Source organism: Sarcophilus harrisii, chromosome 4 (genome assembly GCF_902635505.1).
Source record: "Sarcophilus harrisii chromosome 4, mSarHar1.11, whole genome shotgun sequence".
Classification (NCBI taxonomy): Eukaryota; Metazoa; Chordata; class Mammalia; order Dasyuromorphia; family Dasyuridae; genus Sarcophilus; species Sarcophilus harrisii.
Genome location: NC_045429.1, coordinates 457,553,926 through 457,573,220, shown reverse-complemented (window position 1 = coordinate 457,573,220; position 19,295 = coordinate 457,553,926). Strand labels below are relative to the sequence as shown.

At 43.2% G+C, this 19,295-nt stretch overlaps 1 protein-coding gene across 17 annotated transcripts in view; it reads left to right on the top strand.

Moving 5' to 3' along the window:
- LOC100921442 (leucine-rich repeat flightless-interacting protein 1) overlaps positions 1–19,295 on the top strand; it is a 165,665-nt gene that overhangs the window by 128,659 nt on the left and 17,711 nt on the right. For 9 of the 17 annotated variants that reach the window (XM_031968232.1, XM_031968229.1, XM_031968224.1 and 6 more), the window contains 6 exons: positions 1,487–1,549; positions 5,004–5,066; positions 8,017–8,097; positions 9,991–10,035; positions 11,638–11,703; positions 14,331–14,408. The exons of 3 other annotated variants lie outside the window; for them this stretch is intronic. In XM_031968232.1, the coding sequence (XP_031824092.1) occupies positions 1,487–1,549; positions 5,004–5,066; positions 8,017–8,097; positions 9,991–10,035; positions 11,638–11,703; positions 14,331–14,408 (396 nt within the window). The remainder of the gene's footprint in view (positions 1–1,486; positions 1,550–5,003; positions 5,067–8,016; positions 8,098–9,990; positions 10,036–11,637; positions 11,704–14,330; positions 14,409–19,295) is intronic. 5 more of the 17 variants (XM_031968223.1, XM_031968228.1, XM_031968226.1 and 2 more) reach the window with 5 other exon arrangements.

Below are 19,295 nucleotides of genomic sequence, written 5' to 3'. Positions count from 1 at the left end.
AAATATTTGATTTGGGAAAAGAATGAGAAGATCCTGAGTATGGCAGGCTCCAAATAACAAGAAAAAGCAGACAGGAAATGACTCAGTACTGATAATGGAGTCATTCTCTACAAAAGGAACAGCAATGGGAAAAGCAGCTGGACTAGACCAATGTACACAGTGGGCAGAGTCAGACTCCCCTAAAGGAGAAGACTAAAATGAGGATAAAGCTAGAAGAGTAAAGATGTGAAGAGGCTACGGCAGGCAAGTAAGACCACTCCAACTTGACCTATTGAAATAAGCTGGTGATGCTGAAATATGGACAGAGGAAAGGACATTGACACTAATTTAAATATTTTCATACGGAAGTTTAACCAGTGCAATCAGTTGCCATAATGAAGAGCCCAGAAGAGCCGATAAACCATGTTGGTTAGCAAATACTCGACTTACTTACCAAATGGAGAGAAGTGGCGTCACGGGAAAACACTGCTCTAAGATCCAAGTGACTTGGAAAATTTAACTGAGAAAGAAAGCAGAAAGATTATGGACGGTATTTGCTCTAAGCAGAAACAGATGATGGAAGGTGAGAACCAGTTTAAAGAAAGCTTGGCTAGATAATCAATTAAACAGAGTCTTTGAGAAGACCTTTAACCATGAAACTGAAACGGGAAAATCAAAGAAGTAAAAGAAACCATCTTTAAAGGTTGTCTTATAACTGATTCTTTTGACCATTAATGTCCCTGGAGCCCTCACATGTGAATCTGGGTTTCCCTGACCCACATGTATTTATATAGGAGAGGAATATGTCAATGAATTGCACGGTGCTGGGAAAAGAAACTGTACTAGATTAAATGTAATTAATAATAATTATAATAATAAAAGCAGCTACTGTTTATATAGTATCTTCTCTTAAAAACCATAGCTTAAAAAGGCCAAAGTCTCCCACTACATCCAGGGCCATCTCCAGTCATACCGATCTCTATTTGGCCACTGAACCCAGCTGGCTCTGGAGGGGAAAGTGAGGCAGGTGACCTTGGTTCACTTAAATCCAGCTCCACTTGTCTGTCATCGTCCTCTTCCAGAACAAAGAACAAACAACAACCTCTTATATACCAGAAAATCATACTCATCTTAAATGATTACCTGGTAGATGAGTTCTGTTATTATCCCCATTTTATGTTGAGGAAACTGAGGGAGAGTGGCTCTGCCAAGAAAATCCCAAATGGGTCATCAGAGAGTCAGACACTGAACAGTTGTGTGTGTACATGCACGCCTTTGTGTGTTCCCTTGTGTGTGTGCATGCGTCCATTTGTGTGTTCCCTTGTGTGTGTATACATGCACTTGTGTGTCTTGATACAAAATTGCTCTTACCAGCAGCTGCGCTTCTTTCTGCTCGGTTGAGGCCGGCCTGCGCTTGCTCTGACCTCGAAGGCCGACTTTGTTCTTTCCTTGTTCTTCAGAAGCTCTGTCTGATCTCTGGCAACTTTTCCTCTCCTCTCTCTCCCAGCAGATGAACGGTCACGATGGCGACTTATATGGATCCTCGTCCCTGAGTAGAAAACCTAGCAGGGTCAGTAGATTCTCTTGTCAGTGACAACGTAGCAGGGCAAGTGCGAGACCTTTCTTAAATATTGGTAAATTTAGGCTCTTGGGCCTGGCGTCTGCTGCACGGCGTATCTTCCATTCCCCTTTCTTTGTCCCCCAGCCAGGCTAGATGGATGCAGTGAAAAGCTGCCCCCTCGATCACTTGTGAGAAGTCCATCTGACATGGGGGTTAGAAACACTTTTGAAAGTAAAGCTAAGCAGAGCTGTGGTTTCCCCTACCATCAGTGAGCATTTATTGAGCACCTAATACATACGGAGCACTATGCTAGACCTATCACATTTTAACAATTTTCAACATCTCTAATTTCATTCATTCATTCATGCATTAATTCTCTGGACACTTGGGGCACGCCCATTGGGTACAGAATGCTGAACTGGAGCTAGGGCAACTAGAAAGTTAAAGTTGAGCAACTCATGACTGCCTTCTGGAAACTTAGAACCAAGTGAGCTGTGATGTGTGTGCCCGGTATTTAGGTCTATTGTCCGTGTAATTCATTTTGCTCAATAAATATTCACGAGCAAACATACTGCCTGGGAGGCTCTCCTAGGGTAGCTTAGAGCTTGGCTTTCTATTTTTAATTCACTTTATTCGATAAATGTTCAATTTATTTATGAAGTTTATAGCCAGCCCTCCTATGGCTAGCTTAGAACTCTATTTTTAATTTACTTTCCTCAATAACTATTCAGTTTATTTAGAAAGCTTCCAGCCTAGTGTTATCCCATATGGCCACCTTTGAGCTCCAAAGCCTACTTTGTATTTCCTCCCATTTATTAATAGACTACGGATCTCTCTAAAGAAAGTCAAGAGAGAAGAGCAGAGGTTGATGATCCTAGCTGGCCCCAGGCTCAGACCCCTAGCTCCTGCAGTGACAGTAGGAGGCACCTAGCGTCGGTTCATTCTTACACATGAGGAAACTGAGGCACAGCTAAGTCCAGTGTCTTCTCTGAGGTCACAGAAAAAGGTCACAAAGCCAAGCCACCTGACTCCACGTCCTCCAGCCCCTTTATGTCCTGCTGGATAGAGGCCCCTTCGTGCTTTAATTCTTTTTGATTAGAGTTGGCCTCTGAGGCTGATGGAGAAGGAAAGGAAAGAAGGGATTGTCTAATGTGAGATCCTGGGAGCTCCCTAATTTAATCTCCTAATTTTTCAGATAGGGAAACTGAGACCTGAGAAGTCAGGTTAGTTCTGGCCTGAAATCACCCAGATAGTGACAGACAGGACCTCGGATTCTGTACTGTTCAGGGAGTGCTGTAGATTTTAGCAGGTCATATGAGAAAGTCTCCATCTGTTACATGACCTCAAGAGGAGGATTCAGGGTATTTGAAACCCTGCAAATGGCTGGACCCCAAATCTCCAATTAATCAAGGAACCAGCATTTGTCTGGCCGAGCCCCTCCTCCTGGGGAGACAGCACATACACAAATAGACAAACACCAAAGAAAAAGAAAGGGAGAAGGGGACACGCATTGATTAAGTGCCTACTGTGTGTCAAGCTCTGTACCAAGCATTTTACAAATGTGCTAGCAGCCAGAGGCAACAGGAGAAGCTTCAGGTCCCCCCATCCTGGGTTTTGGAGCTGGAGCTGGAAGGAACCTCAGAATTCATCTAGTCCATCCCTCTCCTTCCTTAGATGGCTGCAAAACCTCCCAATGCCCTACCCAGCTTGCCCTGGGTCAGGGACTGATTGAATTGTCAAGTGCAGGAAGTTAGCAGGAAGGGGTATGTGAGCCTCTGAGCCAAGTCAGAGTGAGTCAGAGACGTTTAACTGGGGACCTTTGACTAGACAAGGTAGGGAAAGGAGTAGAGGGCAGAGGGCAGAGCTTCGCTAAAATGAGCTCAGCCCCTTGCGCTGATACCGAGCCAGTCTTAAATGTTCCTGGACCCATCGGATCTTGTCTCTTATTAAGCAGATTCAGAGGCTCTCTTTATATAAGCATCTAGGTATAGAGCAGTGGATAAAGCCATGGCAAGATCTGAATTCAAATTCTATTTCAGATACTTGATGACTTTGTGACCCTGGGCAAGTCACATAACTATCTCAGCCTCAGTTTCCTCATCCGTTAAAAAGGAAGATATTTGTCAGGGTGATTGTGAGATAATATTTGTAAAGCACTTTGAAAACTTTAAAGGGCTATAAATGTAAGCTCTTAGTATCACGTGACCATATTTCTAGTCCATTAATAATAACTAACATTTGTGTTATTGAACAACTAGATACCTATAGAGGGAGTGTCAGGACTGGAGTCAGGATGACTCATCTTCCTGAGTTCAAATCCAGCCTGAGACATTTACTGGGCGTGTGACCCCAGCTAAGTCCCTTCATCCTGTTTGCCTCAGTTTCCTCATCTGTCAAAGGAGCTGGACAAGGAAATGGCAAACCACTTCAGTATCTTTGCCAGGAAAACCCTAATGTGGTCAGAGAATTGGACCTGACAACGATAACAAATTTATAGTGTGCTTTAAGGTTGCCAAAGCACCTTACAAACATCATTGCTTTTAATCCTCACAACATCCCGAGAGGTAGGTGAGTCAACTGAAACGGGCAGAGATGAAATGATTTGCCGGCCAGAAAGTGTCCCAGGCGCTTCCCGACATCCAGGCCTCTGTCCACTTCGCCACCTACCTGACTCACTAACACAGATTTTTCTCTCTCTTCATTTAGTTAGATCCAGTCTATCTAAAATCGATAATCTTTTCAATTCACTTTATCAGCAACAGGATTTAATTTGGGGACGAAGAGCTGTGTATTTGTTGATAGAAACTGAGAGGGCTTCCCCACAGAGAAGAGCTCAGTACGATGGAGAAGACTCTCCAGCCCCTTGTTCTGGGAGAAGGTCCCAAAAGGCATTGAGAAGAAAGGGCGAGCCCCCACAAGTGGGGAACCATAGCAAAGCCCCAGGAGATCTGGGAGGTGATCATTTTGTATCTGTGTGACTGTGAGCAAATTAAATCTTCGCACTCCTTGATCTAATTTTTCAACTGTAAAATGAGATGAAAATTGTAAAAGAGATGAAGTCCCAGGTGCCTTCCAGCTCCAAAGTCCTAGAAACTTAGACCCTAAAGCAAATAGTGATTGTTTCATCACCAAGATAGAAGCAATAAGTTAAAGGGAAGTGTCTGGTTCGCATGCTACATTTGTATCATTTCACCCTTTGATTTCACCGCTTGTAGCAAACTGACTCACAATATCATCCACTGATTTGTGTCCTTTCACTCTTTCAGAATTTTGTGTTTCTAAGATCTAGTGGGATTTGAAAAGAACATCCATTCCTTTTAATAAATTTTTAGCTGATTGTATACATGAAAAAAAAAAAAAAAAAAAAGATCTGTAGCTTTCTGAATGGCCAGGATGAGACCTTGGGTTATTTACTACAGATACTCACATCTCTCACAAGCTTTCTTTTTCTTTGATGCTTCAGAGTTCCAGATCCAGCAAGGAAAGCAAACTGCCCAGCAGATTGTCATCCAGGGAGGAGAAGTTGGTTGGTTTCCATTTAATTCTCACATCCTCTCTCCAAAGGCCGCAGGTTTTGTGGCGTGCACCCGACGTCTCCCTTACTCATTTTCATTTGGATTCGTTTGCCAGCCATAGCAACCATCAGCAGGGCCGGAGCGGTTCAAATGATCTCCTTTTCTGTAATGGGAATTGAGTTATTTTAATGAGTGTGTGAGACTTAGACCAGAGGCACCCGTATTCTTTGGTAATAAACCACATGGTCAGAAATCTCTCCGCTTGGAGGCTCCGTATATTTATCATGCAGTTAATTAATTACATTCAGTTTCCAGTTTGGCTTCCAATGACAATTACTAATTGTTCAAAAATCAACATCACACATGGCAGTGGTCAAAGGCATAATTGGTGGGCAGAGAATCAGGCCCTGTAGATTTGTTTGCTCATTAAATATAGATGTTAGAGCTGTAGTTTCAGTGCTAGGAAAAACTCGTAGATGGCAAAGCACCAAACACCGATGTAGGTTGGTACTTTTTCTGCAACTTACAAGTTTAGAGAGTGCCAGGAGCCCAGAGAGGTGCCAGGAGCCCGGAGAGGGGATTTCACTTGTAAACAGCCCAGTCTTTGTGGTTTCACAATCAGTTTGCCATCCACCATACTCTGCTGCCTCTCAGCCCTTAATCTGGGCTAATTAAGTACAGTTTTTTTTTTGGGGGGGGGGGGGTTGCTGGAAAGCTTCAGGTATCTTTACCCCAGGGTCAAATGGGACCCCCATAGGCTCTCTCTCTGTCAGGAAATATCTTCAAAGGAAAAGTGGGAGCTCTTGGCTTCTTTCTAAGTAGCATGCAGAGATTGGGAAGGATTGATCCAGAGAGACCATTACTGTCCTCCTTAAGTCTGCCATGTGATTATGGATTAGATTTGATAAAGAGGGCAATGCTTGGATAAGGAAGGTCATGGTAGATGCCGCTGGTCCTCAGGGGCTCTAGATATGGGCTCAGTCCTGATACTGCCTTATCTCCTCTATTGTTTTAGACGTAGCCGTGGGTGACTTGATGGAGAGGAGAGAACCCTGGGTTGGAGTCAGGCCAGTTCTACATCCTCTCAGGAGCCAGTGAGAGGCAGGAACTTAAGGAGCTTCTAGCTCTAAAATCTAGGATCTTTAATCTGACCTTTTAGGGTACAGGAGAATCCCAGTATGAAAATTCACTCCCCCAGTTCGGGTCAGCAGCTCCTCTCAGGGTCATAGATCCAGAGCTGGAAGGAGCTTCGGGCTCCGGTTAATCCAGCTTCCACCACCATCCTTTCTCCCTCCTTAGTGCTTGAGCATTGCCCAGACACTAACAAGTGAGCAACTTGCACGGCCATACAACTGATTTGTGTCAGAACCAGAATTGGTCTCAGGGTTCACTGACTGTTTATAGATCTCATTTAGAAGCATCTAATAGATATGAACAATTGATAAAACTAGCTCACATTTCAATCAGTCAATCAAGAAACATTGATTAAGCCATTAACCAATCCTTTTAGATTTCCAAATATTGTCTCATTTGTTCCTCACTACAGCCTTGCAAAATCGGTGTTCTTATGATCCCCATTTTAGAGATGAGGTAACAGAGACTGAGAGGTTAAGTGACTTACAGCTAGTAAGTGCCTAAGACTGGATTTGAATTCAGGTCATTCTGATTTCCAATCCAAGACTCTTATCTACTGAATCACCTCATCACTAGTTCATGGAGATTCTCTATTATGTTAATTTGTTTTTGTTCCAGTCACATCTAGTTACTTATTGTGCTCGGCCTAAGCTTGATTTCCTTCACATTTCCTTGTAATTCAGAGCTTTCAAAAAATTGGACTACCTTGAAGCTGAATTAGTGAGACTATACTAGATGTAAAATTAGTGAGGAGATGATCAGTTATCCCATGCCCTGAAAGGTTTCACTGCAGGGCCATTCCCATGCAGCATAATCACCCTCTCTAAGGACCCTGAATGTTCATTGTATGAACTTCTTCCTCATCTGCTTTACCTTCTGTTCAGTTGGTGGAATTGTTCCTTCCTGGGAGTTATCTTAAGTTTAGTAGCCCTTGAGATCTTGGCTAAAGAATACATTTTCACGAGTTGCTAATTGCCCCCCTCCAAAAAAATTGCCTTTTTCACCCCACTCCACTCCCCACCCAGTGGGGATTTTGATTTCTCAAAACAGAATGAAAGAATTATTGGACTGTAGAAATATTATCAAAAGATGAGATGGTGGAAAACAGCTCAAAGGCAGATAGAATTTTCTTAAAGATGTTATTTAGTTTTATTAGACTGAGGCTCATGCAGTAAATCACAAATAATTGACACTGGAGTTTATGACAAAAATCTGAAGCATAGATTTAGCAAAGGCCCCTTGGTTTATTTCAAACATATTCTAGTTAGTGGATCCAATGTAAAAATTTCTCTTAAGTTGCAGTAGTTATAGAAAAATGTCCCTTAATTTAATATATAATCTTCCTCTGCTATATTTACATACACACCTATGACCTGAAATAATAAAAACAATCAGGTCGATTTATAGGGCAGAAAGTAGAGACTTTATAATATCAGATTCAATTTATGGATTTTTTTCCCTGCAAACCATGCATTTTAGCAAAATTATAATAATGACGATAGATGGAACATGTGGGGTTTGAGGAGGAAATATTTCTTTGAGATCAGGGTCACAAGTAAAACCACTGCTATTGATGCAAGACAAGTTTGGGTTGGATTGGGTTGTGTAGATCATAGCATTTCTCATTTAGCTAACACCTTTATTCATTTCTGATCACACCTCTCTGTTTCCTTAAGCTGATTCAGCTAGTTAGCAATCCCTTAATATTTTTGCTATGGAAATAATTTTAAAGAAAAGAAACTAAAGCATCTATGTGTTTTGATAAAATGAAGTTCTGAGGGTTGGTTTTTTTTCCTTTCTCATTTCCCCACTTTTCTTTGATTCCAGGGCTCCTACTATTCTGACCTCGGGCTTTCCTGCAACAGCCTTCCCTCTAGACCCCCATCGGCCTCCCAAAATGGAGCTCGGGTCTGTCATCTTCCTCTTCCATCTGCTCCCTCTTCCAGTGTTGCTTTCCATTTAATTATTTGAAAAATTAACCCAATTTACTTGGACACTTCAACCTCATTGATATAGTAATCTCTGGAGAACCAGGACATCATCAAAATAGTGGCCATTTCTATAACGCTTAGAGGTCTAGCTTGTGGGTTCTGTAGATATGTGACTAAGCCTGGCTCATTGCCAAGATTCCCCCCTACCTTTTTTTATTTAAAGAAAAGTATTAGTAGTTTTAATGTGTCTCCCCCCCCCAAAAAAAAAAAATGCCATTTTGTATTCATCTTTTTCAAATCTCAAACATGTAGAACTTATTTCTTGGGCTTCCCTTCCCTTTCCGGCAGTTGTCGCCTATTTATTGTCCCATTTGTGTTTTTTTTAAACATTTTTCTCTCATAAATGTATCCAGGAAGAGATCTGGAAAGCCCTTTATGTAATCAGAGTTGTTCATCTCTGAGAAGTGGGGAGAAGGATTTCATTTTTTTGGATCACTCCTCTCAATATGTTTCCTGTTTTCTGAGAGTTGGAATTCTGCTCCAGTCCCCAAGGTGTGATTTTTTTTTTTTATAATTTTAGCTCTGTTTTGTTTAAGATGTGTTTTCTGTTCTGGAAGAATTGTGATAAAAAATTATAATCGGGAGAACAACAACTTGGAGGTTGAAGTGTCCATGTTCTGTGCATGCAGTTTTAGTGTTTGAGTGATTCAAGATGGTGGCAGGGTCCAAACCAGGCCTTCTTATATTGCCAGACACAGGGTTTATTTGTTTGCTGCCTGTAAAGGTATCGCTGCCATGGTCCTCCCTTTGAGACAGCAACTGACTTTGAACTGCAGTATTGTAGGCTGGCTTTTACACAGGCTGTCCCAAAAGTTTTAGTGCCATTCAATAATAGTTTTAATGATGGAATTGCTTAGAACTGCACCAAGATTTGGGGACACCTCGATTCAAGTACTGAAGAGAACCCATCAGGAACATTTTCAGTATCCTCATTTTAATGGAGCAGTAGCTGAAAGCTACTGTCTTTTCCTTAACGTTGTTCCTGCCATTTCTCTAAGCAAATTGGGCTTGTCAAATTCAGATCGGGACCTTCATGGCTTCTTTTTTCACTCTTGTGTCTAAGGGTTTCTTAACACTCATAACTGAGGGTTATCAGTGGCTGTGATTCTATATAGTTCTGGTTTCCCTGCACTTCTCCATCCATCTGGAAATACATTTGGTTATTAACTCACAAAAGCATTTTCTTTGACTGTCACTGTGGGGAAGGGGGGATTTTAAGCCCAGATAATCACATGTTCTTAAAATGCTTTTCTTCCTTCCTCATTCTTCCATTATTAGAAAGACACGAAACTTCTACTGGCTCTAGATGCTTTCTTTCCACCAGGGACGTGTGTATAAATTACATCTGTGTGAATTAAAATATATTCCAAATATTCCACAGAAACTTCCTTCAAGCCATGCTTGGTTGGAGGGCTCCTTTTTTCTGGAGCAGGAAAAATGAGGAAGAAACCTCTCATTTGTTTTGGGTGAAATTTTGATTTCTAACTTACTAGAATACTAATGAAAGAGGGAGTGTGGTGATATGTAAAGATCACTGGCTGCCTCTAGTGATTAGTACTTGTGTGATCTTGAGCAAATACTTATGTGCCTTAATTTCCTCATCTAATAAATTAGAGGGTTGGACTCACTACCTCCAGAAGTCACTTCTAACTCCAGATCCATGGTCTGTCAGCTTTCTTTCCTTTTTTCCCTAACTGTAACATAATTTAAATGTCATAACTTCACACCCCACGATTCAATCCTTTGATGAATGTCAATGTTTTGTCATCGTCCAAATTATTGAAACCATAAATGTGCTTCTCTCCTCTAGTCTTTCTTTCTTTACAGCAACGTGAAAGCTGCCTGGCGTTTTGGGGTTGGTGTGCTCGCTTGCCCTTAATTTCTTTAATATGAACATTTGCACTTTGTCACATAACACCGGGAGCATTTCTTGGGCGTCACAGTCCATTCCACGTTGCACTTGTGCACCGGGATATTGCCTTCACTGTTTGATCCATTGAATTGTAATGAATTTTATCCATTCACATATATATATATATATATATCAATGCTCCTGAGTCACCTTGGCCGACTTGGAATTTTCTATCTCTTGAACTTTGGCCGGGAGCAGCACACTGAATTCTAAATCTGTCCTGGATTCCATTCTGAGATATTTCCTAGAAAACTCTTAGATAAGAAAGGGGCAACATTGACCCCCAACAAGGAGAAAGATTATTTACAGTGCCTTGAGAGGCCCTTTGAGACATCTATGATTTCTATTCATTTGAAAATTGCCCCTTCAGACACTTTCTTTTGTTGTTAGACTTACTTTAGGGTCTTGCTTATCAATCTTGTGCTATGCTGATAAAACAAAACTATCTTAAGTAAACTATTAAATAGTTCTCCAGAATTCTCCCTGATATCATCTGATTGACAGATGATTCACAGCCTTATCTGGGATCACAAATAACTAGCTAAAGCAACTCAATGTTCCTGAAATGGAAATAACCAACATGACAGTTATTTGAAATATATCAGCAGTTAATAGTATTTACTTCAAAACTACAGTAAACTCCCATTTATCCAGAATGTTTCATAGAATCACAGAGCTAAAGGAGATACCTCACATTCACTTCATCAAATTGTATGTCAGTCAGTCCTTAGACATTAAGCACATACTATGTGCATAATTGTGTAGCCTAGTGCTAGGGATACAAAAAGAATACCAAAAAAAAAAAAAAGTATTCCCTGCCCTCAGGGAGCTTACAATCTAATGGGAAAGACAACCTAACCAATATAGACTAAGCAAGCTATGTGCTGGATATAAAAGAAGTCATGGTAGTCATGGAAACACAAGGCTCTCCCCACCCCCAGGCTATGAGGTTACATTCTCTTAGAGAGAATTAGTATCGACTATTTACTTATAATAAAGGTCCATTTTAAACTGTGGAACCTCATTGAATGTTTGAGTCCAAATTCAACATCCTGCATGTTTTCCTAGTACACCGCCAAGGTGAATCCCCCAATGTGTGAATGCATATTATGCAGCGCGAATTTATTTCTATTTTATTATTGCCGATTACACTGACATCAAAATTTTGATGATTGGTATTTCCTGGCTACTTAGATTTTAGATAAAGAGATTTCCTGTAGCGGGGATTGGTGGTGTGTTTATTTGTTTGTTTCTTAACTTGAAGCTTCCAAAATGGAGATGCCAGTGTTTGGTTGACGGAATCTCCCTTTGGACTTCTGCATGTCCCTTTGTTGAGTGCGCAGTTTGGGAAGGTGGGAAATGCCGTTTCCACACTAACCTTGCATGCCATTGATAACAGATTTGGAAGCGATGCTCCCATCATTTCCCAGTTTCCTCACCTCCTTTCCAGCTTGTGTGTCGGTTCTGCTCCCTGGTGTCTATATCTCCCTGTGGTTTGGACCCAGAGCAGGCTGTTCCTGTCCTGAAGTTCTGTTTTAATTGTAGGCGTCCCTGTATGATGAGAGCATATACAGTGGGAGCCGACGATTTAGTGCCTCCACTTCACATCCTGTAAGATGTTCCGTGTTCCTCTGCCCGCCCTCTGTTTGTTGTCTGCTTCCTGATACCCTGAAGCTCCCAGTGAACACCCCTCTCTGGGTGATCAGTGATGCAGTCGTTGACTCATTGGCTCATAAGGGGACTTTAGTAGCCATCCCTGATCTTCCAGCTGCCAATCACAAAGCTCAACTGTCTTACCCACTGGGCTTTTGATGAGAGCAAAATGGAGTCACTGGTTTTGAGTCTTAGGAAGGCGGCTTTGGCTGCCAATGGAGGCTGGATTGGAGTGGGGAAGGCCGGGAACTAGGAAGCTTTTCAGATCTCCCTCCCTCTGCTTCTTCTCATTTGGAGGATTTGTGTCCTGAAGTTTTGGCCTCCTGCATCTGTGGAAGAGCTTGGCTCGAGACTCAGTCATTTCTTTGTGAAATGAACGGCCACAGAAATAGGCTTCCCTATTCAATGTCCTTTTGGTGTTGGGGGGGAAAAGCACTCTCTGACAAGTAGCTTTGATGAGAGGAGGCAGTGTGGCAGAGTGGAGAGGGGTCTGCATGAGGAGCCCGGAAAAGTTGGCTTCATATTCCACTCAGGTACTCAGTCACTTCTCCACTCCTAAAGTGCCTCTGCAGTCAGTCAACAAGCATTTATTAAACTGTGTTCCAGGTCATGTGCTAAACATAAAGAAAGGCTAAAAACAAACAGTCCCTACTCCAACTTGCAGTCTGCTTAGAACGCCAGATCTTTTTTGAATGATTACCAAGCTCCTTGTACTTGCAGAATTGCTTTCTGTACCCAACCTGAGAGTTTATAGTTTTCTTTACTAAATTTCTTATTGGATTTTAGCCCTGGGCCTTAAATTGTCAGTGTGTTTTTGGCTCCTGCTTCCCATTCCGGATATTGGCTCTCACTTCCAGCTTCGTGTTATTTGCACATTTGAGAAGCGAGCTTGCTCACAGTTTTACTCAAGTCATTGGTATAAACATTCAGTGGAATAGGACCAAGTTCAGATCCTTTCATAGGAACAATGATGATGCTGGCTCTTGGGGATCTGGCTAGTCGTCCTATTCCAGATTTAAATATCTCCAAGAGTTGATTTCTTTTTCTTTCTCACTTTAAGTAAATGATTAGTAAAGGGGCAGCTTGACATAAGCAATAGAACCCTAGGAATTACCATCAGGAAGCTCTGAGTTTTAATCCTGTTTCCCTTCACTTGTTAGCTGAGTGATTATGAATAACTCATTTTACCTCAGTTTCCTCATCTTTAAATTGGGAATAATATTTTTATTATCTCCCTTAAAAGTCACTGAAGCTCAGTGAAGAAACTGTTGAAAAGCATTCTCTGGGTGCCAGGCCCTTTTTATTGTTGCCAGAAGTCATTTCCTCATATTTGTTACTAGTAAAAACAAGTTTCTAATGCTTTAATTTCTTCTAAATAAAAGTTTAAATCTTATCTCAGTTATTTCCTCTCTGGTCATTTTACTCAATTGACCTTCTGTTTCCCATATGCAAAGAGAGGGGCTGATTAGATGGTATCTCTGGGCCCTTGGGTACCTCTGTGATTGTTCAATAGAAACAGCCCGGGCCAGATCCATCTTTCCACTCTTTGTTGTTATTTGGAGCTGAAAAACAGGGAGTTTTATAGTATAGAATCACGTGTAGAAGCAGTGCTTCTGCCACTGTATCACAGTCCAAGCTTTTGATCCTGCGAGGTAGTTGCTGTTATTATCCTTATTTTACAGATTGGGAAACTGAGTCAAACAGGTTAAGTGAGTTGGCCAAGATCACACAGCTAATAAGGAGACTGGATTTAAAGTTGGCTCTTCCAGACCCCAAGCCCAGTGTTCTGTCCACTGCATCCGCTGGCTGATCTTGAGGACTTTTTTCATCAGGAAAAGATAAACCATAATATCCATTTAGTGGAATAAAACCCAGGGGGGGCTCTTTGTCCAAAAGTTCATTCCTTCACAAAATCAGCAAACAACTAAGTTCCTACTTAATCCCAGAGCCCAGGCATTTCGACCAATAATGCTTCGTTGATTGACTGTAGGTACTAGAATAATAAGAAATAAGAGGTCCCTGCCCTCGTGCTGGCATTGATTAAATCCTATATTGAGTAAATGAATCAAGATCTGGGTTTTTTGTGATTTAAACAAGAGAAAAATCACTGTCTAGGTGCTGGGTCGATATTAAAATCTAAATCTAATTTATTCCTGTTCCAGGGTCAGTAGGAAGTAACGATGGGGTCAGGCCATTATCCCAATGAAGGCTTTGGTTTCGATGGCTCTGGGTGGTTGGGTCTCTGTATCCAGTTTCTTGTGACCACCCAGTGTCAAAAACAGAGGCTGGGCAGTTCCTACTCCCCTTAAGGTTCATTGGCTGCCTCTTGCCATCTTATTTAACCTTCTTTATGCGTGGAGGTCCATTTGATCAGCCCACCATTTTGGAGTGAAAACTCTCGCCTTCCCCCCCGTCCTGTGTGTGTGTGTGGGCCGGGCCCCCCCCCCCCCCCCCCCCCCCCGGTGGGGGGGGTTCCCCCCCCCCCCCCCCCCCCCCCCGCCCCGGAGCTGCTGCTTCTCCTCCTGTCTTTAACTGGCCTCCTTTATTTCTCTCCCCTGTGTTCTGGGGTGTGTGCGGGCGGGTAGCCTTCCGAGTACAGCGGCTACCGGGGCTCCGGATCGCGGGCGTCCTCCAGGGCCAGCTCAGCGCGTGCAAGTCCAGTGGTGAGCACGTTTTTATTACTCTCTTGACCCAATTTCTCGTCTTTTCCCTCTTCCTTTCCTTTTCCGTGGCCTATGGGGCAAGGCCTGTGGAGGTCATCACTTCCATCCTGGTTTTTTGATATTAGCAGGAGAGATGTGAGCTCCTTGAGAGCAGGAACTGGGTTTTGTCCACATTGTTTGTGACTCCCAAGGTTTATACAGGCCTGTGCAGGTGGTGTGTGTATTTTCTAAGAGGTGATTCTGTTACTGTGAGACCTTGGAGAAATAAAAGAACCTCTCTGTACCTTGGTTTCCCCAATCCCCTAGGATTCTCCTGGTTTGTACCAACTCCATCTCGTCTGCCCTCACAAATCTGATATTGCCAAACATTTTGTGGCTTTTTCAAGGTTTATTTTTGATTGCAGTTCAAACACACGGTTCTCAAAGGACGATTTCTCTTTTGTCTCCCGGCTCCATTTGCAGGCCAGGGTAATTGGTGCCCCAAGCCAGCAGTGTTCCTGGAAAGGATTCTCTATATTGTGTGATAGTGATTGAGAGAAAGACCCTCATCCTTTGCTTCCAGAGCCAGGGCTCTTTCCATTGTGACATACTTTCTCTCAGCTTGGGTAAAAAACTCTCTCATTTTTAAGAGAAAAGAAGGGGGAAAATCCTTATCTGGAATATTCAATAACAAGCTGTGTTCTTTGACAAGAAGCTAAGTGATATCATAGTGCACAAAACGCCAGACCTGGAGTCAAGACCTCAGTTCAAATGCAGCCTCAAACTCTTGTTAGCAAAGTATCTTGCCTAAGGTCATATAGCTCTGTTTGCCTCAGTTTCCCCATCTGTGAAATGATGATCCTAATAGTACCCACTTCCCGCGGTTGTTCTTAGGCTCAAATGAATGCTATTCTCATTCCGTGTGTGTGTGTGTGTGTGTGTGTGTGTGTGTAATGTAATAATGATCACTAATATATATATGCATATATATATATATGTTAGTGACCACCATTATTTGACAATAAGATGAAGACTACTCTACGTTTCCTATATCACATTTCCTGAAATGATTCCTAAAATCAACACAAACCAGTCCCAGGCCACATCTTAAGGACAGTGCTCAAGGATCTCTTACTAGAGAGAGCTATTCCTTTGCTGTATTCCTCCCACAATGTTAGGCTGTAGGAGTCTGTGTTCTGGGTCGTTCCCAAATGTTTAGGAAAGGGGGAGCGTATATTCCGCTAGGAGAAGTCTGATAATGGGAAACCTTAGTGGACCTTCTACATTTAAGTATCAAGATATGATATTAGCATTAGTCAAATACAAACCCAGCCTATTAAGTATTTCTTGTTAAAAGGCTCACGGCGATGACAGCTTTGGAAATAAGGTTTGCAGGAGCGCACAGCTACATCCCGGATCAAACTGCTCGCTTTCTCAGTCCAGGGAGAGGGGCGGGAGAATTTGGACCTCAACATTTTGAGTAGACAAAAATAAAGTGTTGTTTTTTAAGAGCATGTGTTTAGTTTACATTGAGATGTCCTTGTAAACTGAATGTCCGTACAAAATATTTCTGAGGAGATGCTGCTTGCCACAATTCTTTACAGATCTTTGTAAACAATGAGAGGGTGACTCTTTTTAATTGGGCTGGCCACATCAAGTGATGGAAACAATTTTACTTTGAAATCAACATCTTCATCCTACAATCTCTTTTCTTAAAGATGAGAAAAGGTTCTGTTGGTTGATGCAGCCTGCAGGATCCTTTGAAGAATTCTCAAATTCTGCTCCTCCGAGTGTTAAGGTAGCAAATATTTCCCAAGGTTGTTGAGCTGCAAATCTCTCTTTACTCGTTAAATGGGAGTCTTTCCTAGTTTGGAACCTTCCTTCGAAAGAAGGTAGAGCAAAGCCAGAATGCCAGTATGTGTGGTGGCCATCCGGTTTGGACAAAATGTCAGTAGAAATATCAGCTAATTTTGATGTGATTATACTTGAAGCTTGGCAGGGCATTATTATCCCCATTTTACAGATGAGGAAATCGAGGCTGAGGGTGACTTAATTATTTATCTGGTGGATGTCCGAGGCAGGACCGAGCTGGAGGGAAAGGATCTCAGGAACCACTTCCAGTCCAAGCCATAACTGAAAGAATTTACAATATGCCTGATAAGTACGTTCACTCACTGTTTGCTTGAAGACTTCCGTTGAGGGGAAACTCGCTACTCCCCATACAATACTGGCATCATTAGCAAATATTCCGCAGCCCCCGCCTCTGACGCTCCGACTGCTTTCCCTGTCCCTGATCTTACTCCCTGGGGCTTCTCTGAGGTGCCAGCCCAGCCTCTTTCCTCTCCAGGAAGCCCTCGGGCTCCCAGTCCCGCATAATGTAAGACCCAGGGACCGCTCTCCCTTTCCTAAGCATTTGGGAACCACCCAGAACACCCAGATTCCTACAGCATAGCATTGTGGCAGGAATACAGCAAGGGAATAGCTCTAATCCAGTGTCTCCTTGGGCCTCCAGGAGCAACGAGAGAATGCTGCCCCTCCAGCAATAACGCCTGTGACCCAATTTACCTTTGTCCCTTATCCCAAAAGCTAACTTTGGTCCTGCACAAACCTGCCACCTAGCGTCTGAATTTGGAACACAGACATTGTTTGAGATCGGACCCATGGCGGTTCCTAGGCTGGGTTCGGACTTCGCTCTGTCCCGAGTAGCAGCACAGAGTCATTTTCAGGAATGTTCTAGGGAGAGCCAAGTGGCCTTTGGCCATGTCTCTCCCCCCTCCCCCCCCTGCCCCCACCCATGGCACCGTTGAGCTTTTTGCATGGCTGAAGCCGAGTATCCCAAAAAGGAGCTCGCCTGTGATAAGGTGACTCACATTTACTCAGTGAAGGAGGGATGGGTCAGACACTCATTTACAGAGGGGTGTGGTGGGAGGCGCTAATGAGCTTGTGGAGCACAGATTCTGGGCCCTTTGGGGGGCCGGGGGGAGCAGAGATTTCTTTAATCGCAGTATTTGTCGGACTGCCCTCGTTCCTGCATCTGCCCTCCTCTGCCCACAAGTTGGACAAACTCTAATTATTCCTAAAGGAAAAAGAAAAACCTTTTCCATGCTTGAAATAGCAAAATGAGTAGATGCTGACTCAGATTATGGGAATCGGGACATTTGTCATTTACTGTACAAGTACTGGTCTGTCTGGTCTCTGCCCAGCCCAGCTCTGAGAGCTCTCCCATGAATATGAAAAATCTACATTTTTTTTTGTTTTGTTTTTGTTTTTTTAATACCTTTTTATTTACAAATATACACATGGGTAATTTTTCAGCATTGACTGTTGCAAAAAAATTGTTCCAATTTTTCCCCTTCTTCCCCCCACCCCCTCCCCCAGATGGCAGGTTGACCAATACATGTTAAATACGTTAAAGTATAAATTAGATACACAATAAGTCTACATGGCCAAACCATTATTTTCCTGTACAAAAAGAGTCAGACTTTGAAATAGTGTACAATCAGCCTGTGAAGAAAAGAAAATAAAAAAAAATGCAGACAGACAAAAATAGAGGGATTGGGAATTCTAAGTAGTGGTTCATAGTCATCTCCCAGAGTTCTTTCCCTGGGCGTAGCTGGTTCAGTTCATGACTGCATCATTGGAACTAGTTTGGTTCATCTCATTGCTGAAGAGGGCCAGGTCCATCAGAATTGAGCATCATATAGTATTGAAAAACTATTTTCTTTTGAAAGAAATGGCCTGTGGAAATAAAACAAAGCAGATACAAGGTCATTTGGTAGCTGAGGCTGGAGGGAGAGAAGGACTTTGGGGTGGGGGAACAGGCCTTTGAGCTGAGGAAGATTTCCCCAAAAGCCCAAACTCCGCGGCTGTTGACATATATGAGGAGAGGGCCGGGTGGGCCCAAATGACCCTGATGGTTCGAGTGTCCTTTGGCTCAGAGGGACTTTCTGAGTCCTGGAGCTTGCCAGGAGCGGGGGCAGCTTTCCTAGTCTCTGAGGATGCCTGGTTGCTACAGCCCCCACCCCCATTACCACGTTTTCCTTCTGTAGCTCCCATCAGCCTTGGTCTAACAACTCGATCACCCCCACATCCCTTCTCTCTCCCGGCTCTCTCTGTGCCGCTGCCCAGTCTGCCTCGGTGTTGTGGCTCCTTGCAGAGGGAGGGGGGGTGCTAATGGCTGCCAAGCCCAGCCCTCCTTCCTAGCCTCCCGCTTCTGTCCGGGACTGCAAGCCGTGACTCTGGATGCTTTGTTTTCTCTGGCTCGGCCAGCGTGTGCCCCCGGGCACTGGCGGGTACATGCAAGGATGGCAGAACTTTAAACTATCATTTAAGAGGCCCCGTCCCCGTGAAGAGGTGGCAAAGGTGGTTCACCCCGTCATTGTGGATTTCCAGAAAAGGGAAAAGTTTGATCAAACATTAGAGAGGATTGAAGCTCTCGGAGGCTGACAATTGTCTCCTTCCCTGCCACGGCTCCAGGCCCCGGCTCCACGCTAGGCACTGTCCAGCCAGTGAACTGAGGCCCTCGATATGTTTAGTGCTCACGTCTATCAGAAGTTAAAAGCACAGTTAGCAAGAGCTCCATTGGTTGCTTAGAAAGTTTGGCCAGAGTCGGCATGATTAAATAAAGTTCAGGCACTGGGTTCAGTTAAGTTTTAGCTTTTTTGCTAAGTAGAACTAATGTCCTTATTGATTGAATATTGAATAGATATTTGCCTTCCAAAATTCATTTCCCATGTGTACCCATGAGTATGTCTGAGATGGAGGGCAACAGAATGGGGGGGACGGAGGGGATGAAGGGGATTTTCAGGAAGCTCACCCTGGCAGCAGGACCTGACGGGTTTGACGGATTCATGAGACTCAACATAAAAGACTGATTGGTCGTCAGAGAACCGTATCATGGTCGTTCTG